The 21,470-nt window shown below is 36.9% G+C and overlaps 1 protein-coding gene across 2 annotated transcripts in view; it reads left to right on the plus strand.

Moving 5' to 3' along the window:
• The window catches only part of OXSR1 (oxidative stress responsive kinase 1), an 85,541-nt gene that overhangs the window by 12,636 nt on the left and 51,435 nt on the right, over positions 1-21,470 (plus strand). Inside the window, exons 2-4 of one of the 2 annotated variants that reach the window (XM_020914943.2) lie at positions 6,021-6,133; positions 12,865-12,973; positions 20,727-20,868. In XM_020914943.2, the coding sequence (XP_020770602.1) occupies positions 6,021-6,133; positions 12,865-12,973; positions 20,727-20,868 (364 nt within the window). Of the gene's footprint in view, positions 1-6,020; positions 6,134-12,864; positions 12,974-15,463; positions 15,601-20,726; positions 20,869-21,470 lie in introns of those variants that run through there. The other variant, XM_070455425.1, reaches the window with a different exon arrangement.

The raw sequence follows: 21,470 nt of genomic DNA on the forward strand, positions 1-21,470 counted from the left end.
ATAGGAATTTCATTAAACCTGTTTGAAGTCAGTTAGGAGAGTACTGACATCTTTAATACGTTGATTTTTCTAATTCACAAACATGGTATGTTTCCAATTATTTAGGTCTTTTTTTGTTTTCTTTGGTAATTTATGATTTTCGGCATACAGATCTTGTTCTTGTTTCGTTTTGGGGGAACTTGTAAATGATACTGTGTTTTAAGATTTTGGTTTCTACCTTGTTGTTAGTATCTAGAAATGCAGTTGATTTTTGTGGGTTGATGTTTTTTCTTGCAACCTTGCTAAACTCTCTTATTAGTTCTAGAAGCTTTTCTTATGTGGACAGTCATGACCTCTACAAACAGGATCAGATTTATTTTTTTCTCATCTGAAAGTGGAAGTGTTAGTTACTCACTTGTATCCAATTCTTTGTGACCTCATGGACTGGGACTCTCCAGACTCCTCTGTCCATGGGATTCTCCAGGCAAGAATACTAGAGTGGGTTGCCATTTCCTTCTCCAGGTGATCTTCCTGACCCAAGGATTGAACTTGGGTCTCCTGCATTGCAGGCAGATTCTTTACCATCTGAGCCATCAGGGAAACCCAATCTAATCTGGATGCCTTTTATTTCTTTTTCATGCTTTATTGTGTTGTCCAGGACTTCCAGTGATATATTGAAAAAGAGTAATAAGAATGAACATCCTTGCCTTTTTCTCAATCTTAAAGGGAAGCCAGTCTTTCATCAGTATAATGTTAGCTGTAACTTTTTTCTGTAGATGTTCTTTATGAGGTTGAAGAAGTTACCCTCTATTCCTTGTTTACTGAGAGCTTTTTTCTTTAAATCATGAATGCTCTTGGATTATTAAAAAATCTTTTTTGCATCAATTGATATGATCTTATGACTTTTCTTCTTCAGCCTGTTGATGTAGTGTATTACACTGTTGGCTTTTTGTTTGTTTTTAATATTACACCAAAGTAGCATACCTGGAATACATACTACTCTGTTGCTGGTTTCAATTAGCTGATATTTTGTTAAGGATTTTGCAGCTAAATTCACGAGAGGTATTTGTCTGTAGGTTTTTTTTTTATTTCTTGTGATGTCTTTGTATAGTTTTGGTGTTTATAATACTGGTTTCATTAAATGAGCTGGAAAATATTCCTGATTCTATTTTTTTCTAAGTTGTTGAATTATGAGTTAAAGTTGTTAGTAGTATTCCCTTTTTAAAAGAGATTAAGATATGTCACATAACATAAAACTAACCATTTTACTTCAAATGACCATTATATCTATTACTGTGGGCAAGAATCCCTTAGAAGAAATGGAGTAGCTCTTATAGTCAACAAAAGAGTCGGAAATGCAGTACTTGGGTGCAATCTCAAAAATGACAGAATGATCTTTGTTCATTTCCAAGGCAAACCATTCAGTATTACAGTAATCCAAGTCTATCCCCCAACCACTAATGCTGAAGAAGGTGAAGTTGAACGGTTCTGTGAAGACCTATAAGACCTTCTAGAACTAACACCAAAAAAAGATGTCCTTTTCATCATAGGGGACGGGAATGCAAAAGTAGGAAGTCAAGAGATACTTGAAGTAACAGGCAAGTTTGGCCTTGGAATACAAAATAAAGCAGGGTAAAGGCTAACAGAGTTTTGCCAAGAGAACTCACTGGTCATTGCAAACACCTTCTTCCAACAACACAAGAGATGACTCTACACATGGACATCACTAGATGGTCAGTACTGAAATTAGATTGATTATTTTCTTGGCAGCCAAAGATAGAGAAACTATACAGTCAGTAAAAACAAGACTTGGAGCTGATTGTGGTTCAAATCATGAGCTCCTTATTGCAAAATTCAGACTTAAGTTTAAGAAAGTAAGGAAAACCAGTAGACCATTCTGGTATGATCTAAATCAAATCCCTTATGATTATACAGTGGAAGTGACAAATAGATTCAAGGGATTAGATCTGATAGAGTGCCTGAAGAACTGTGGATGGAGGTTCATGACATTGTACAGGAGGCAGTGATCAAGACCATCCCTGAGAAAAAGAAATGCAAAGGCAAAATGGTTGTCTGAGGATATCTTACAAATAGCTAAGAAAAGAAGAGAAGCAAAAGGCAAAGGAGAAAAGGAAAGATAAACCCATCTGAATGCAGAGTTCCAAAGAATAGCAAGAAGAGATAAGAAAGCCTTCCATGTGATCAATGCAAAGAAATAGAGGGAAACAACAGAATGGGAAAGACTGGAGATCTCTTCAAGAAAATAAGAGATACCAAGGGAACATTTCATGCAAAGATGGGCACAATAAAGGACAGAAATGGTATGGACCTAACAAAAGCAGAAGATATTAAGAAGAGGTGGCAAGAATACATAGAAGAACTATACAAAAAATATCAGGACCCAGATAACCACGATGGTGTGATCACTCACCTACAGCCAGATCTTCTGGAATGTGAAGTCAAGTGGGCCTTAGGAAGCATCACTATGAACAAAGCTAGTGGAGGTGATGAAATTTCAGGTGAGCTATTTCAAATCCTAAAAGATGATGCTATGAAAGTGCTGCACTCAATATGCCAGCAAATTTGGTAAACTCATCAGTGGCCACAGAATTGGAAAAGGTCCATTTTTATTCCAATCCCAAAGAAAGTCAATGCCAAAGAATGTTCAAACTACTGCACAATTGCACTCATCTCACACGCTAGTAAAGTAATGCTCAAAATTCTCCAAGCCAGGTTTTAACAGTACGTGAACTGTGAACTTCCAGTTGTTCAGGCTGGATTTAGAAAAGGCAGGGGACCAATTAAGATAAATAACTTAATTTAAAAAAATAGAAAAGTCAGGGGAATCAGAGATCAAATTGCCATCATCTATTGGATCATTGAAAAAGCAAGAGAGTTGCAGGCAAACATCTACATCTGCTTTATTGACTACGCCAAAGCTTTTGACTGTGTGGATCACAACAAACTCTGGAAAAATTCTTCAAGAGATGGGAATCCCAGACCACCTGACCTGCCTCCTGAGAAATCTGTATGCAGGTCAAGAAGCAATAGCTAGAACCAGACATGGAACAACAGACTGGTTCCAAATTGGGAAAGGAGTACGTCTAGGCTGTTTATTGTCACCCGGCTTATTTAACTTATATGCAGAGTACATCATGGGAAATGCCAGGCTGGATGAAGCTCAAGGTGGAATTAAGATTGCCAGGAGAGATATCAATAACCTCAGATATGCAGATGACACCACCCTTACGGGAAAAAGTGAAGAACTAAAGAGCCTCTTGATGAAAGTGAAAGAGGAGAGTGAAAAAGCTGTCCTAAAACAGCATTCAAAAAAACAAAGGTCATTGCATCAGGTCAATGGAAACAGTGACAGACTTTATTTTCTTGGGCTCCAAAATCATTGAAGACAGTGACTGCAGCCATGAAATTAAAAAGCACTTGCTTCTTGGAAGAAAAGCCATGACCAACCTAGACAGCATATTAAAAAGCAGAGACATTACTTTACCAACAGAAGTCCATCTAGTCAAAGCTATGGTTTTTCCAGTAGTCATGTATGGATGTGAGAGTTGGACTGTAAAGACAGCTGAGTGCCGAAGAATTGATGCTTTTGAACTGTGGTGTTGGAGAAGACTCTTGAGAGTACCTTGGACAGCAAGGAGATCCAACCAGTCCATCCTAAAGGAAATCAGTCCTGAATATTCATTGGAAGCACTGTTGCTGAAGCTAAAACTCCCAATAGTTTGGCCACCTGATGCGAAGAACTGACTCACTGGAAAAGACCCTGAGTTTGGGAAAGATTGAAGGCAAGAGGAGAAGGGGATGACAGAGGATAAGATGGTTGAATGGCATCACTGACTCTATGGACATGAGTTTGAGCAAGCTCCAGGAGTTGGTGATAGACAGGGAAGCCTGGCGTGCTGCAGTCCATGGGGTCGCAAAGAGTAGGAAATGACTGAGCGACTGAACTGACTGAACCATTTCTATGTGTAAAATTTAGTGTTTCTTTCTTTCTTTTTTTGTTAAAGTATATTTGCAGTGTTTTGCATTCATCTTCATTGTCTTATTTCAGATCACTTTCCTCACCCCAGAAAGAAACCGTACCCATTAAGCAGTGACCTCCCATTCTCCTCTTCTCCTAGCCTTTGGTAACCACTAATCTGTTTTCTGTGTTTATGTATTTGCCTGTTCTGGACGTTTCATAGATATAGAGTCATAGAATATATGGTTTTTTGTGATGGCTTTATATCACATAGTGTGTTTTCAGTGTTTATCCATGTTGTTGCATGTGTCAGTACTTGCTCCTTGGTTTATGGTCCATTACTCTGACTTTTGCTTTCATTGCTTCACCTTCTCTGACTTGACACTCCTGTGCCTCTTCTGTAAAGACCCTTGTGATTACATTGGGCTCACCTAGATAGATAGATGATCTGGGGTAATCTTTCCACCCTTATTTTAATTTAATAACACTTGCAAAGTCTTTACCGTTTATGTTAGCATTTATGAGTCTCAAGGATTAGAATGTGGTTGTCTTTAGAGAGGGGGTTGGTTAATTATTCTACCTACCACAGGGATTTTAGAGGTTTTACTGCTATCCCATTTCTCCCTGAGGCTCTGTTCTTTTTTTTTTTTTCAGTCTCTCTGTTTTAAATTGAGTAAAACTATTGACTTTATCCTCAAGTTCACTAAATTTATCCTATGTTATCTTTATTTTTCTATTGAGCTTTCTCCAGCAAGGTTTTTTTTTCTTAAATTTTGGAAATTATATGTTTCAGTTGTGTAATTTCCAGTTGGTACTTAAAAAAAAACTTCTCTTTGTTGACATTTTTATATTTTTAAAATTTGTTTTCAGATAATTCTTAACTGTTTATTGAAGCATTTTTGTGATGGCTGCTTAAAATTCTTGTCAGAAATTCCAACTAGTGATTCATTTTGGTGTTTGCATCAGTGTGATTGTCTTCTCATTCAAGTGTGTTTTTCCTGGCTCTTGTGACAATGTGATTTTCTTTTTTTAAATTATATTCTGGACGCTTAGGATATTAATGTTAGGAGACTTCTGATCCTATTTAAAATTTCTATTTTAGTAGGCAGTTACTCTGCTTGGGCTTAGCGTGTAAGTCCTGGCCTACTTTGGTGAGCTCGGTAATTCCTGTGATGATTGAGTTTTCAGAGTTCTGGCAGTGTTGTTCTCCTCTGCATTATTCTTCTGGCCCTGCAGGGACTCCTGTTTCATCTCTACAGGTGTTACTTGGACTGACTGATGGGTGTCTGTTCAGTTCCCCCAACTCCCCTTCCCCCACCCCGGGTGTGGGACAGGGAACTAGTTGTCCCTTTGGTGCATCTGGTCAACTGTTCTCTGGATGTGGGGTGCAGACGCTGCTGGTGCTGAAGCTGTGGCCTGGCTGGGTTGTCCCGATGGGGTTTGAGAAATCTATCTTCTAGATCACTACTGAGCTTCCCCTTTCACAGTACTTTGTCCAGAAAGGATGTTTCACAATTGTTTGTTTATTTGTCTTTCTATCCTGGTTGGTGGTTCCGGGAGGCAGGCTCTTCTGGTGTCCACTTGTGGATAGGTAGGAGATAAAAGAAAAACCCAGGGAGCTCACAGTGATGCTTTTCCGCACATCCTGAGGGTCCTTAGCTATTCTATCTACTTCTTTCTACCTCTCTGATTGTCTGTTAGATTATCTTTATGATTGTCTGTTGAATTATTTCTACGGTGTTTAGTTGTATTTAAAAGAGAAGAGCAGGGAAATGTGAGCCTATACTATAATATTCTAGAACTTCTAGAAGTCTAACAATTTTTATTTCGGTGTATGTGTGCTGGTATTTATTGATAGTTCTATGAATGGTCAAGGCTTTTGCTTTTACTGACACCCTACTTTTCAGAGTGTTTCTCTGCATCTGTTGTTGAGTGTTGTCTGAACAAGTTAAGAATTATTCTTTTGTTTAAATTGTGTGCCCTTAAATTGTATAGGAGTCAGAAATGTCTTGTTTTAATCGCTGCGTCTTTTTATTTACTCGTTTTATTTATTTATCTTTAGGGAGTGGAGCAACGGCTGTGGTCCAAGCAGCGTATTGTGCCCCTAAAAAGGAGAAGGTGGCAATCAAACGGATAAACCTTGAGAAATGTCAGACTAGCATGGATGAACTCCTGGTATGCACTTCTCATATTTCTTGTATATTCATGTTAAAGTGGGAAATAACTTGAAGTTTTTTATTTTTTTAAAATTAAACTTGTGATTTCTTCATTAATAAGTATTGCTTATTGTAAAATTTATAAAATCCAAGTAACTAGAGAGGAAGAAAATCAGTTACAATTCTCTCATTCTGAGATTGACACTAAATGTGTTATAAGTGCACATTTAAGTCTTTGTATTTTTATGATGATAATGTCATATACTTGTTCTTGTCTTTAAAAAATTTATCACAGAATTCCATGTCTATAAATATGAATATAGTTTTCAATATGTATGTAGTGTTCTGTTGAATATATCATCTAACTTGTTCTCTGGTATTGAATGATTTTTGTGTTCTCTTTATTGTTATAAACAATGCTTGCTTGCTTCTTTCTCTCTTTAAAATAGTATCATGCAATTGTGATTCCTGGGTCAAATGGAGCATCCTTTAAAAGGCTTTGGTCTTCTAGGAACGTGGGACCAATCTGCATCTGACCATTGATGCAGATTGAGAGCATCATTGGCTGCATTGGCTCCTCCAAGAGTCAGGGAGAAGAAAGGGGGCCCCGAGAATCTACAGCTGTGTGAGGTTTCTGTGGTGTTAAGAACCATCAACACAGGGATTGTTTGGCAGTTCTTTTATACTCCATGACACCTAGAGTAGTTTTAAGTATGTAGTAACTATTCAGCAAGCGAATATCCACATCATTTGATTTTTCAAATCCTCAACTTCTTTGGCTTAAAATGGAAGTATATCTATCTGCTTCTGCTTTGTATACCTCATGAGGTTTTTCTTGAAGATCAAATGATGCAGTACTGGAAAACCATAAACTACCCCTCAAATGTGAATTAATATTGTTAAATTGTTAAATAATTTCTCTAAGATCATGCACAGTTATAGTAGAAAGGGCAGAAACTAGGACTGGGATGATTTGTCAGTCCAGAATTCTTTTCCATTGTCCCAGATTGGGTTTAATTTGTAGTATAACTGTGATAAAGAGATAATATAATTATATATTGAATTTTCAGCAGATGGGGCAGATGTATTTCTTCAGAAATTGGTAATGCATATGCAGAAGCTGAAGAATTGGGTTGCTAGAGGGATCTTGAGTTGTTTGGTGAGAGAACACATACTTGGAAGGAGATGCTGATTGAAACATTATGTGGTGAACTTGGGTTTACAGCTGCCAGCAAGGACCTTAGAGCACCACTTGGACATGTGAACTGCAGGGATCATAAAAGATGCCTAAATTGTAAACTAATTCTTATTAAAGAAAAACAGTATTTTTAATCCATGTATTAACACTGGAATTTGAAAAGTCCAATATGAATTCCTATCATTTGCCATTTACTTTTCAGTCATGTCTGACTCTTAGTGACCCCATGGACTGCAGCCTACCAGGCTCCTCCATCCATGGGATTTTCCAGGCAAGAGTACTGGAGTGGGGTGCCATTGCCTTCTCCTCATAATCCATAAGGATGGTATAAAGAGGAATGAACGTCTTTTTATTTACTACTTTATGACTAAAGCAGCTAAGGCTCAAAGTTTAAATAACTTGACTAAGTTCATATAACAGTAATAGCAAACACCTTTTCAGTACTAGGCGTTAAAGTGTACCTTAACCTCAGAAACATCTCCGAGATAGGTAATAGCTCCACTCCGTAGATGAGGGAATTAAATCATGATAAGCAACAGAGTCTGGACTAAAAAATCAGGTTTTAATGACTCAAGTCTACTATTTTTTTAACTTCATAAAATACTAATAAAATGATTAAATCTTAGTTCAAAAGTATAAAGAGCATCTCTTCTCAAATATCATTTGACATTCTTGAAAGTAATATTTGTGTTATTACACTAGGGCCTTACTTTTAGAGGAATGCACATTTGATATAGCTTAGTAAAAGGAAAGAAATTTGGTTAGACCTTTATAAAATTTGCCCACATATTCCAGAACTCTTTACATTGCATATATAGTATTTGCAAATCAACAAATAATAAAGATGGGGGAAAGTGATTTAAAGTGACTTTAAAATAATTGGTGCATATGCAGGTAGGATTCCATTCAACCCTGAACAAGCATCAAAACTATAAAGACTGCCTGATTTGTGGTATTTGTGTTAGTGTTAGGACTTGAGATCTAAGTGCCAGTGGTTCTGTATCTAAAAGGTACAAAGGCCTTCAATTTATCTTTTAAAAAAATTATCAGCTCAGCATATTCAACTTTTGATGTTGTGGTTGTAAGATTGTTTTTTCAAAACTGTCTTCATTATAATGCAGAAAGGATACTCTGGGTTCTCCAGAGAATACTGATGTAAACCAATTACAGGTGTGTATTGTGTGTGACAGTTACTAGTGAGGAGGCGGTATATTGCTCCTTTCTCTTGTCAAACTGTTTTCTTGTCTAACAACCTTTGCAAAAAGTGTGATCACAAAATCAGCTGTCAGATAGTACTACATCTATTTTCTCCAGAGATTTTACTTACAGGCTGTAGGAAAGGCATAGAATGCAGGTGATTGAGATTTTTCTCTCCTCGGTAAATGCTTGGACTAGTTTCATTGGACAAACATCTGAGGGGACCATTAAGAGGCTTAAAATGTCTTTTCTTCTATCATAAAGCTCACCATCTGGTTGAAGAGTTAAGGTTCTTGTCTGCTGTACAAGGCAGAGTGTGACAACGCCTCGGAAAAGTTTGAATACTATGTTGAAGTACAAGGTAGATGCGAACTCCCTGTTATGAAGGTGGAGGCCTTTGGGGAGATGTTTGTGTCCTGGGCCACCTGGGCTGGGAAGACTTTGAAGAGGCACAGAGGGAGACCCTGCTGGGCAGGGGTTTAAAATCAGCAAAGGATAGCATATTATCTAATAACGTTATGAATGTGTTGATAAAATACATATTATATATATTAATGTAACTGAGGCGTTCTCATAAAATAGTTCTTAATTATATTATGTGGAATGCACTATGATTTTTTATCCTGTTTTTGTCTGTTTTTTAATGTGATCTGCTAAGTTTATTTCATGACCCATATGAATTGGATCTCATAGATTGAGGAACACTGGACTGCACAAAGAGATATTGAGACTCTAAATTCAGGGAATAACACTGTAAAGACAGAAATTCTGTCAAAATTTTATAGATGGAAAAGTTGTTAGTTCTAGGATGAGCACTTCTTGCTGGCAGAGACTGTTCACTCTGAATGAATGAATGAATGAATAAATTAACATTACTTGGGGAGTGACTCAGTAATGTGAAGTGAAGGAAAGTCAACTATGTTGGAGTAATTAGAAAACCAGGGGGATTGCAACACTATTTACAGTAGTTAGAACATGGATGCAACCTAGTGTCCATCAACAGATGAATGGATAAAGAAGCTGTGGTACATATATACAATGGAATATTACTCAGCCATGAAAAGGAATACATTTGAGTCAGTTCTGATGAGGTGGACGAACCTAGAGTCTGTTATACAGTGTGAAGTAAGTCAGAGAAAGATAGGTATCATGTACTAACACATATATATGGAATCTAGAAAGATGGCACTCAAGAATTTATTTGCAGGGCAGCAATGGAGAAACAGACCTAGAGAATAGACTCAAAGACGTGGTGGGGGGTCGGGGGAGATGGAGAGGGTGAGATGTATGGCGAGAGTAGCATGAACACTTACAATACTGCAGGTAAGATAGAGAGCCAGTGGGAATCTTCAGTGTGACTCGGGGAACTTAGACGGGCTCTGTGACAATCTAAAGGGTGGGATGGGAGGGGGGTTCAGGAGGGAGGGGGCACACGTATACCTATGACTGATTCTTGTTGATATCTGACAGAAAGCAACAACATTCTGTAAAGCAGTTACCTTCAATTAAGAAATAAATAAATTTTAAAAAATGAAAAAAGAAAGCCAGAGGGCAAAGAATAGAAATCAAGATGAATGAGTTTTAAAAAGGAGTGAACAATGGTCAGTAAAACATGGCTTTCGAAAGTCTGAGGTGGAGCACTAAAAATTCCAGACAAAGATCTGGTACTCCAGACATATAGGACTGTCAGGAAGGCATTTTCATGACTAGGAGTGGAAGCACTTATGAGTGTTGAGGATGCGCTGTGAAATTTGAGTTTGAATGAGGCACGTGGGATCTTCGTTGCAGCGTGCAGGCTTAATTACCCTGTGGCATGTGGCATCTTAGTTCCCTGACCAGGGATTGAACTCATGTCCCCTGCATTGGAAGGCAAGTTCTTAACCACTGGACCACCAGGGAAGGCCTACCACAATTTATCTATTCATCTGTCAGTGGACATCTATGTTGCTTCTATGTCCTGGCTACTATAAATAGTGCTACAGTAAACATTGGGGTATGTGTTGAATCCTAAATTCTTGAACACAGTTACAATTACCTGGGTCTTACGGTATGGTCCCAGGTAATTAAACAATGAAAACCCATAAAAACATGTTTATTTTTCCTATTTTAATGTTGACCTTTCCTGTGGCTCAGTGGTGAAGAATCCTCCTGCAGTGCAGAAGAGGTGGGTTCCATCCCTGAGTTGGGCAGATCCCCTGGAGTAGGAAATGGCAACCCACTCAAGTGTTCTTCCCTGGGAAATTCCATGGACAGAGGAGCCTGGTGGGCTTTGGTCCATGGGGTCGCAAAGAATTGGACACAACTGAACGCTTAAGCACGCAACAGGGTTGTAATGTCAGTGTAGTAAAACTTTTTATAGGAATCTTTCCCTGATTGTCACTCCTAATTTTGGATAATTCACCTCTTCAGTGAAATCATATAGTATTTAGTACTTCTCCTATCAGACCTTATTCATATGTATTGTAAATTAGTATTTGTTTAACTTCTTCACCAGACCGTAAGTTTCATGAAGGTTCATCATTATACTAGTACTGTACCTGGCATAAGGTAGGCACTTGGTAAATTTCTGCTGAAAGCATGACCTGTGTTTAGACAGGTTTACTCCTGTGTCTAAAATCTGCCTTGCATATTTCATCCTTTTCTTCTTTTCTGTAATTTTATGTGCTTTGTACCTTGCACTGCTATAATATCCCACATCTTGTAAAACACAAACGTAATTCCCGCCTACTCTATGAAGACTTCTTGCCTTAACTGTTCTTTCCTCTGGAATTCTGGTAACATTTACCTCATTTGGCATGTATGTGCTGTCCTGTACATTCCCTCTTATGTGTACATACCTTATCTATTCAAGTCCTATATAACTGTGCCAGTAGGCAGGTGTTTATTACTTTAGTTCCTCTTCCTTATCCTTTGTGTTTACTTAGCTTTTAGTACAGAAGATTGTGCTAATAACTTCGTGGGTAGCAAAAACGCACAGAACCAAGTCCTTGCCATAAAAGAACTTACATTCGGGTAGGGAAGATGAGAAGAGAAGGAATACCTTTCGTTGGACAGTTCTTATGAATCAGGGATTTGGAGCAACTTTTACACAGTTGATCTTACTGAACAAATACCAAGGGTATAGGGCAAGTGCATCAGTAAGTAAAAAGCTGTATAAAGCGCTGTAGGATTGCATTCATTCAGCAAATATATTTTGAGGGTAGACTGTGTGCCAAGCACAATGATAAGTGCTAGTAATACAGAGTCTGATCTCTCATTGAGCTTACAGTTTTGTGAGGGATGCAGAAAAATAAACAGGCAACTACAGTATGGTATGATAATTCCCACCATGTGTAGGAATCCACTTTTAAGTACTTGCTTGGTTGAAGTTCTCAGTTTCACAGGGGAGGACAGGCAAATAAGCATCCAATTTTCTATCCATACATATGTGCTATAGTGTAAGATGTGCATGGAGCTTAGAAGCCAAGAGAAGGGACATGTCACTAAAGCTGGGAAGCTGGGTGGAAGTGGTATTTTGGCTGAGATTGGCAGGGTGATTTGGTCTTTTTAGCTGGATGAAAATGAGGGAAGTGTACTTTAGGCAGAGGGAACAATAGGGTTAAATGTGCATAATTAGAAGCAGCATGGCTCACTTGAAGTTATAGCTGGAGCTTGAAGTTTAATTAGAATCATGATTAGAAGCAACATGGCTTTCTTGAAGTTATTATCGTAGGACTGGGGTGTGTTGAGGGTAGTTTCAGTGAAGGCAGTGGGAGTGATGGAAAGATAAGTACACAGGAAAGATAAGCACCACAGGACTTCTATAAGGCATCTGATCACACCAAATCCAGTTTAAATTAATTAACTGAGAATAGTGTAAGCTTAGACTTTGGGCTCAGGTTTCTACTTTTGATTTAGTTTATGGCCTCTGTAAAGTGAGAACTGTTAATCATTTCACAAAAATGAGATGAAACTATTTTGGGGAAAAAAGTGCCAAACAAAAAAACCACTCTCTGTTTATTAGTAATTATTCTCTGTGACTGTAAAACCTGATTTCCCAAGATTTCTTCAGGGACACCTTGAAGTAAAAAATGTGTCCCAGTGGAGGCCTCTGTGATACTGTGCCAAGGTGTGATAAATAGTACATTTCTGGTTTCAGAGATTACTGGTTTAATGAGTGAAAGGAGTAGGAATCAGAATGGACTGAGGGAAACAAAGTGGTTTTTTGGTTTAACCATTCTTGAAGAGATCAGAACCACGAAAATCCTAAAAAGGTTGTGACATAGTCTTTGGAATTCCCAAATCTGGATTCAGTAAATTCTAGTGTTGTTTTAGGCTTGCATATAATGAATTACCATGTTTTCTCTTCTTTGTAGAAAGAAATTCAAGCCATGAGTCAGTGCCATCATCCTAATATTGTGTCTTACTACACATCTTTTGTGGTAAAAGATGAGCTGTGGCTAGTCATGAAGCTGTTAAGTGGAGGTGAGTAGAGTACAATGAAATGCCAACTTTCCTGGTTTGGAAAGTAAATACAACTGTCTTCTGTGGTTTGGTTTTCATGGACATGCATTTGAGGAGATACTGAGGTTACAATATCTAACTAACAATGCTAGTGTGCAAGGTGAGACAGGTTTTACATGTTGCATTTGGTTGTCACGCTTCTTCAATTTCTCTTAATCTAGGATGGTTTCCTCCTACTTCCTCTCTTCCATTTCACAAACTTATGAAAGGTCTGGTTTGAAGGGTCTATCTTGTAGGATGTTCCACATTCTGGCTTTATCTGGTTACTTCTTCCTGGTGATGTTTAACTTGATTTATATTCCTCTGTTTCCTACAAATTAAAAATTAGACCTAAAGGGTTGTTTGGACAGAGTATTTTGTAGGTGGTGCTGTGTACTTCATATTGCATCATGTCAAGAAGTAGTATTTGCTCTCCGGTTGTATCTTTAATAGTGATGTTGATTTTGATTGCTGAAGATTATGACAGCCAGGTCTCTCCATGGAAAAGTTGGCTTTATTTCCCTTTGCGGCTAGCAAGTAGTCTTTGGGATGATACTTTGGCACTGTGAGTATCCAGTTCCCCAAGTCTTTGATCTAATGATTTCTAATATCCATTAACAGTCCTTGATTGAATCAATTATTTTGTCAGAGGTTGCAGAATGGTAATTTTTTCTTTTTTTCAATTAACTTTTATAAAGTGGCATTCTTCGCTGTAAAGGAACTTTGCCATATTAACTGGGACTTTTTGATTATTCTATACTGTAATTCCTACTTAAAGAAAGTGAAGTCGCTCAGTTGTGTCATGCCTGACTCTGCGACCCCATGGACTGTAGTCTACCAGGGTCCTCTGTCCATGGGATTCTCCAGGCAAGAATACTGGAGTGGGTTGCCATTTCCTTCTCCAGGGGATCTTCCCGACCCAGGGATTGAACCTGGGTCTCCCGCATTGCGGGCAGTCACTTTAGACAGGATAAATGTGTTTTTTTAAGGACCAATTTTCACAGTAAAGAATTAGTTTAATAATCACTGCCAGTGATTTTTTTTCTTTCTTCCCATTGAGTGATGCTTTCTTTTTTGAAGTATTACTATATAAACTCAAAGATTTTTTTTTCATATATTCAGTGCCTTTCAATTGGTTACACTCTTTTTTTTTTTTTTTTTTGATGCTCAGGTTATTCAAAATTTTGTTAGTGGAAGTCTCTTCAAACATACTGTGGTGTCCTTTTGACATGATCCATCAACCTTTGATAACCTTGATTTTTGGTTCAGTATAAATGGTTCGCATTTTTTTTTTTTTTTTGGAAAAATTATTCACCACTTTTAATAATAAAGGGAAATAGATTCATATATAAATGTGGAACATATATATGGAACAACTGTTATTGTTTAGTCACTAAGTTGTGTCTGATTCTTTTTGCAACCCCATGGACTACAGCCCACCAGGCTCCCCTGTTCATGGGATTTCCCAGGCAAGAATACTGGAATGGGTTGCCATTTCCTTTTCCAGGAAATGGTTCACATTTATGTTGCTTTTCTCAGAATCAGCCAATATTCTAAGGAGCCCTGATCCTTTTTATGGGGAATGGTATTCAGAAAGCATAACTTGGATATCTGAGTACTGCTACTATTTTGTCCCTGCTTCTGTTTGGAAGAGCTTGGAAATATAGAATATTAAAACAAATCATAATTTGACATTAGTATTTCCAATTCAGATTTAACTTTGCAGACCTTTAAAACTTTAAAAATTATACTCGAATCTCTTTTCTCTCACACAGAAAATCTTGGTCCCCCATATTAACATCATTATGTACTATATCCTGCACTATTGTGTATACAATTATTTCTGCTTTAGTCCTTAGAATAAAATGTAAGTATTGCTAATTGCAAACAGTGGACCCTTAGTATGTATAGATTGAAAATTTTGTTATGGTTACCCAGAAGTCCATGCCATGTAATAAATTGGACATTTTGCTACGTCATGGATTTGAATGATGTGGCGAGATAAGACAAGTGAGTGATGGAGCTGCCCAACTTTCCCATCACTTTGCTGCTTGTTTGCATACATATTTAACATGGGAGCATTATTTTCCATTTTCGATTGTAGTGTAGGATTACAGGAAAGAGAATCCATGTTTGTTATTTTAATACCATTACTCATTGAACACCTCACTGCCCCAGAGAAGCTTTAAAGAAAAGTCTGTAGGCTTTAGAATTAAATTCTAGATTTTCTACTTGGTGGTTATGCCCCTAGGCAAACTCTTTGAACCTATTTACTTGTCTGTTAAATGGGGATGCCTTTCCTGCATTTCAGGGTTTTGGGGAGGAGTAAGTGAGATGACTGTGTAAAGCATCCATCACTGTGCTGACATGTAGTATGTGCACAAGAAATTTTAGTCATTGATAATAATGAGCCCTTGTTATTTGATGCTTTTCAGTGTAGCCAGAATCACCTTTTTCTTTCAATCCCATTAGTGACACACTGGAGAAACTGGATTGCTTTGTTAAAGGCCCTGTTCATATGATGGTTGGAAGCCTTGCTAACACCAACCACCTTTCAAGATGGTGGTCGAGCATGGTTCTTTCAGTATGGACAGATATGGCAATATTAGGTAATACTGTGTCTTTCGTTATTGATCACCTATAGCATAATTTTCTTTATATGTAATTTGCAAAATGTGTAATACAGAGTTTTTAATGTTTTGCTAAAAAGTCCTCTGATGAATAGGAATAAATTGTCTGCTTGATTCTCTCATCCATAGCTGTATGCCAGTCCATCCTTTCTGCTTCTTATAAGCAGAATGCCTTAAAAATTTTTTTTTGGTTTGTTTTTAAAGAATTCTCATTCCTCTCTCAGTGAGTATATGTCCTGATCACAAGGCAGGATGTGATATATGTATCTGGGTGGGATGTCTTTGAAATGTACCTTTCTGTTCTTCCGGGTCTTAAGTTTCCTGGGATGGTGCCCAGTTTTTCCAGCATAGCACTCAGCAAATTTCCTGGACAATAATTTTCAAATATGTTCCAAGCATTAATTCTTTTAAAAATTACTTTTAATTTTATGAGTCAACGTAACCTTACATCTAAATGTTTACTTTACAAATATTAAAAATTTTGCATCTTTCTTAGAAAAGTGTAATCTTGTTTAGTTTTAAAGTGAACACATTTAAACTGAAGAGATACATTAAGCAATATGTAGAAAACAAAAAATAGAACTAAGCATGACAAAAAAAACTTTTTTTAAATAGGAGGGAACTGTCAAGATAGCTCAGTTAAAATGCCTTTCATCAAATACTTATTGATTACCAGTACATTGGTGAATCAGTCAATCAGTTCCTTGCTCTTATGGGTCTTATAAGAAAAAGTTGTAATTAAATAGTTATAAGTGTGTAGAGTGCCATGAGGAAGTATCAGGTATCATGGGAACAAGTATCAGGAGAACCTAACTATTGAGGGAGAATGGCTGTGATGGGATCGAGACCACCTTCAGGAGGTGATGTTTTTCAGAAGACTCGAAGAATAGGTAATAATTAGCCGGGTGACATGGATGTGGAGGTGGTATCAGGGGGAAAATGGGAGAAAGACCCAGAGAGAGGGAACGCTGTACTGGGGGTGAGTGGAGGCAAGATGGAGGAGAGTGGTGTGTCTTGGGATCTGATAAGGAGATCACAGCTGGAGCAGAGAGAGTGAGAGGCGGGGACCACTGAGAAGCAGGGGCTCTATCTGAATAATTTAAAAATGTAAACAGCCAGAGTTAACACAAGTATGCGTAGGCTGCATTCTTTCATATTACCTTTTCCTTTCACACCAACTTTTCCAACCAAAATATTTAAAATGCATATTTTTGATTTAGCAACATTGTACTGATATAGAATTTAATAATCTAATTAAATTGTAAAATGAACTGCAACTGGCACTCTTAAGCCCATGGACCAGGAGGACATCATGGTTAAAATAAGTTGAAATGTGCCTATTATAATTATTTTGTAATGCTTTCTTAAAACTATGATATTCTTATCTTTTATTAATTAAATAATTGGAACTCATGTTGAATGTTGAAATTTATTAGTATAGAAGGTTAATCTTTAGAAATTAGAACCACTTTATATCTAAATAGCTATTTCTATCATTTATTAGCACCAAACTGCAATATAAGATTTTTAGAAATCAAAGTAATTAAGAAAGTTTCTGAAAGGAAAAGATAAAGAAGAATCTGTAGGCTTTAAAGGGAGGAACTATAGAAATGCAGAAATCTAATTTAAATTCACTGTCTTAGTGAATTACTTTGTGATTTAAGGATGCTCTCATCTTTGTCATCTTCTGAGAGAGAAAAAGTATGGGACTTATTGACCCTGAGCATGACCCAGGTGAAAAATACATGGTATTGTGAGTGACCAATTTTGGATGGTCAAATAACAGTGAGGGTATGTCTGCTGATCAGAAATGGAATACTCAGAGCAAGCAAATTTTGGCTTCTTTTAAAACTTACATGGCTTAGGAAGACATAAGCAGCATCCAGTGGCTTAAGATTGATTAAAACTTGGTAAAAATACTGGTAACTAAAATGGGTGAGTTAATTTTGGACTTAGAGTGTTTTTTCATAAAAATAAACTGAGGAAATAAACATATTGACAGAGTGATTAATTCAATTGAGCTATAATTGTCAGATTTAACAAATGTCTTGAACCAGCAACTGCTTCACCACTTTTTCAATATCATTTTAATGTTTAGTAATGATTTTCTTGGACAGTAAAAGTTTTCACTTTTTTTAAAATGTTCTGTGCCATAGACTATGAAGGCAGATGTGAGATTGGGGAGTAGATGATCTACACTTTAATTTTTTGCTTTATTAAAAAATTTGTACCAAATCCCTCTTGTTTTCCATTATTTAATTTACTTGCTTTTACTTTAAAAAATTCTTGGGTTTCAGTGGACAATCTAGGTTGTTAAAGTGCAACTTCTTGGGCCCTACATCAGATCTCTTGAATGGCAATCTATAAGACCTGGGAATCAGCATTTTTCGCTAGTTTGCTAAGTAATTTCTTAATGTATTTAAGTTTGAGAACAGATTATCCCTATAGAACACTTCTTCCAGATTATGCCCAAGGACATAGTATTCTATATGCTGATATAGGCTTCCTTCATTGTTCCTTTTCTTTAAATATTAATTTGAATCATTCAGTGATAGTTTTCTTTTGCTTATACTTTCATCTTTCTCTTAGTTTATATGAAGAATTATATATAATTTCGATATTTCAAGAGGGAGGATCGTAGGGCATTGTGTAAGATGCTGCAAGATGCTGAGGAAATCGTATTGGAAAGAAGGGGGAACCTTCCAGGACCAATATTTGTCAGTTAAGGATGTAGATCTTAGTGGCATGATCATCCCTCACCTATAAAAATCATATTGTTGGGAAACTAAAACTGAAAAGACAAGTTATCCCAGGGAAGAAGGGGCTTCTTACATAGCCTTGTTTGGTATATCCATTCTGGGCATAATCTGGGAATGTGTGTTGCTTTAATTTCCCTATTAATCACTGGGTGATGTGAAATTAATAGAAATCTAAGATTTTTGAAAAGGAGTTCCTGCTTCAGACTCATTTAAAATGCATATCTGGTGACTTTGATGTGCCCTAGGGTGTTTGTTGCCCCATTTCTTTGATCTACCAGACTAGAAGGTCCCTGAAAGTCAGCAGTCATGCTCTGTGGATCTGGACACATACTCTGTGGCACCTAGTTCTAGATCTCATATAATATGACTTAACTATTGAATGAAAAAATTGTGATTTTAATTCCTAGTAGGAGTTTTTCCCTTTGCATTCCTTATTTTAGATATTCTTTACATTACAGACATTTAACTCAGTTGGCATTTGTATATATGTTTTCTTACTGAACAGTTCTTAATGTGGCCTGGATTTCTCAGAAGAATGAAATACCTGGCCAGTTGGTGTAGTCACTTTGCTCTGGGGGTCAACGTGTGATTGGTTAAACTAAACAGAACAAAACTTGTTCCTTAGTTCCCCTCTTTGTGGATCATAGTCTTATGAATCCCAGAAATAAAGAGGGAGAAAATCTTTAAAAAGTTACCAAGAATCTGAAGTCTCCCATTATTTGTTTACAGAGAAGAAACAGCCTGTCTCCTGCTAGAGGTGGGGCATGGTAGTTACCTTGCTTTCTAGGATGGGGAGGGTGGGATCTGGGAATCTTAGTCTGCTTTATGTGAGCTTTCAACCAGTTTTCATATGTTCAGACCTTTCCATCAGTTCCTCCTCACATACTTATATGTGGTCTAAGGTGTTTGTGTTCTGAGCCTTTCTGGAGCTCAAGATCTGTGTTTTCCTAACTGATACACCTCTTCTGCAGGCACTGAAGTTTCCAGTTTTCCCCCTCTGCATACTCAAAGTTACTTTTTCTCCTTTCTGTCTTTCAGAAAATTAATGATGTATCTCTTCTGTTATCTTGTTTTCTTTTTTATTCTGGATTTATGCCCTTTTAATCAGGCTTATCAAGTTAGTGGATTTCCAGTGGGAGCTGAAGTAAATGTGTTCAGTTCTCTCATGTTTTCAAGGATTCCATCTAGACCACTTCTTTCTCTCTATTGGAAATATGTTTTTTTCTTTTTAAGTGTGTGCAATAAAAAACACCCACCAGGGCAAATTTTCAATAGAAACATTTGCCAAGAAGTGGACATTCAGTCTTTTCAGTGTACTTTATGTTATATTCCAGACTCCTTGGCACAATTTTTAATATTGGAGATTATTTTGTTTTGGTTCTCTGATCTTTATGGGCCATTGTACTGCCAGAAATTCTACTGATCTCTAGCAAGCTTTTTTTTTTTAATGGTAGATAACATTCTGTGATTCTGATTATTATGTGCTTAGTCGCTCAGTCCTGTCTGACTCTTTGCAACGCTAAGGACTGTAGCCTGCCAGACTCCTCTGTCCCTGGGGATTTTCCAGGCAAGAATACTAGAGTGGGTTGCCATGCCCTCCCCCAGGGAATCTTCTCAACCCAGGGATCGAACCCAGGTCTCCCACGTTGCAGGCAGATTCTTTACCAGCTGAGTCACCAGGGAAGCCCTTAATTATTATGTTGGTGTGTTTTCCCTCCCTCTGATTTTTAGTAGGAATATCATTTCCCATCCTGGGAAGAATGAGATTGATAATACATCTAGGCTTTTATTTAAAGAGAACCTCCACTTTTATTCCTTGCATGTTTTTTTTTGCCTTACCTGTTTTATTTCAATTACTTATTAACCTGACATATAATTTTAACCTTTAAATTAGTTTGCATACACATGTAATAATAAATTTGACCTGCATTTCAGTTGTGTTTTATATCTTTATTTAAACAATGTTGCATACTCTAATCTGATGTTCGAAACCTAAATTGGTTTGTTAGATCTTTTGCTAGAGTGTTATTGATGGATATGGTTTACCTAGGGATTCTTCAGAGGTGATTTTAAAATCCTCTATTACCTTTTTCAAATTCTCATTGGATGTCTAAAGAAGATGCTGGTGTAACACTTCTATTTGGATATTATCAGGTTGCTTTCTGTTTTAGAGTAGAATTAATATATTAATTTTAAACTTTTATATTTCTTTGTATTGCTATTTTTCCTTCCTTTCCTACACAGCTAAGTTTATGAGAAGATTTGCATGTGTTTTGATTTTTAAATGGCTCTGAATTATATTGAATGAGTTAAAAAATTATGGAAAACTGTTTCTTTTCTTTTCAGGTTCTGTTCTAGATATTATTAAGCACATTGTGGCAAAGGGGGAACATAAAAGTGGAGTCCTGGATGAAGCTACCATTGCTACAATACTCAAAGAAGTGCTGGAGGGTTTGGAATACCTGCATAAAAATGGACAAATTCACAGGTATGTAAAGATAGCACTCTTCTCTTTTGGATAAGTGCAGCAGTAGTTAATAGTGTTTCCTTTCATTGAGGCTGTTCCTTATTCTTTGGCACAGTTACTCATAATCTCTGAGTGTTAGCAGGGCTCTTGGTATTATATTATTAGTTCCAATACACTGTGGTTACACAGCTAGTAAACATTTAGAAAATAACAAATGCTCTAGTCAAATTGGAAACTCCAAAAATAAATTCCTAATTTCCTACCAGGAGTCAATTGCCTTAATCAACTGATAACAGTTTGGAATATTCCTTTCTAATTTGTTTTATATATTGGGTATTTCCTGAAATTATTAAAAGCTTTTGTAAGATAACTTTTAAAATTAAACATTGTTATTTTTTTAAATAAAATAACATTTGAAGAGCCATGTAGCATTTCATGGCTCAAGTATTTCTGGCTCTTTATATCTATTCAGTCCCTGTGTACGGATGACAAGAATTGTTATCTGTACAAATGGTGATAGATTCTGTTAGTACAAATTTGTTTAGTCCTTGGATTTGGTTTTCCTTCATTTGAAGATATATTTATTTCCCCATCATTTCTTGAGGATAGTTCCCCTGGATATA

The sequence above is a fragment of the Odocoileus virginianus genome, chromosome 26 (assembly GCF_023699985.2).
Source record: "Odocoileus virginianus isolate 20LAN1187 ecotype Illinois chromosome 26, Ovbor_1.2, whole genome shotgun sequence".
Classification (NCBI taxonomy): Eukaryota; Metazoa; Chordata; class Mammalia; order Artiodactyla; family Cervidae; genus Odocoileus; species Odocoileus virginianus.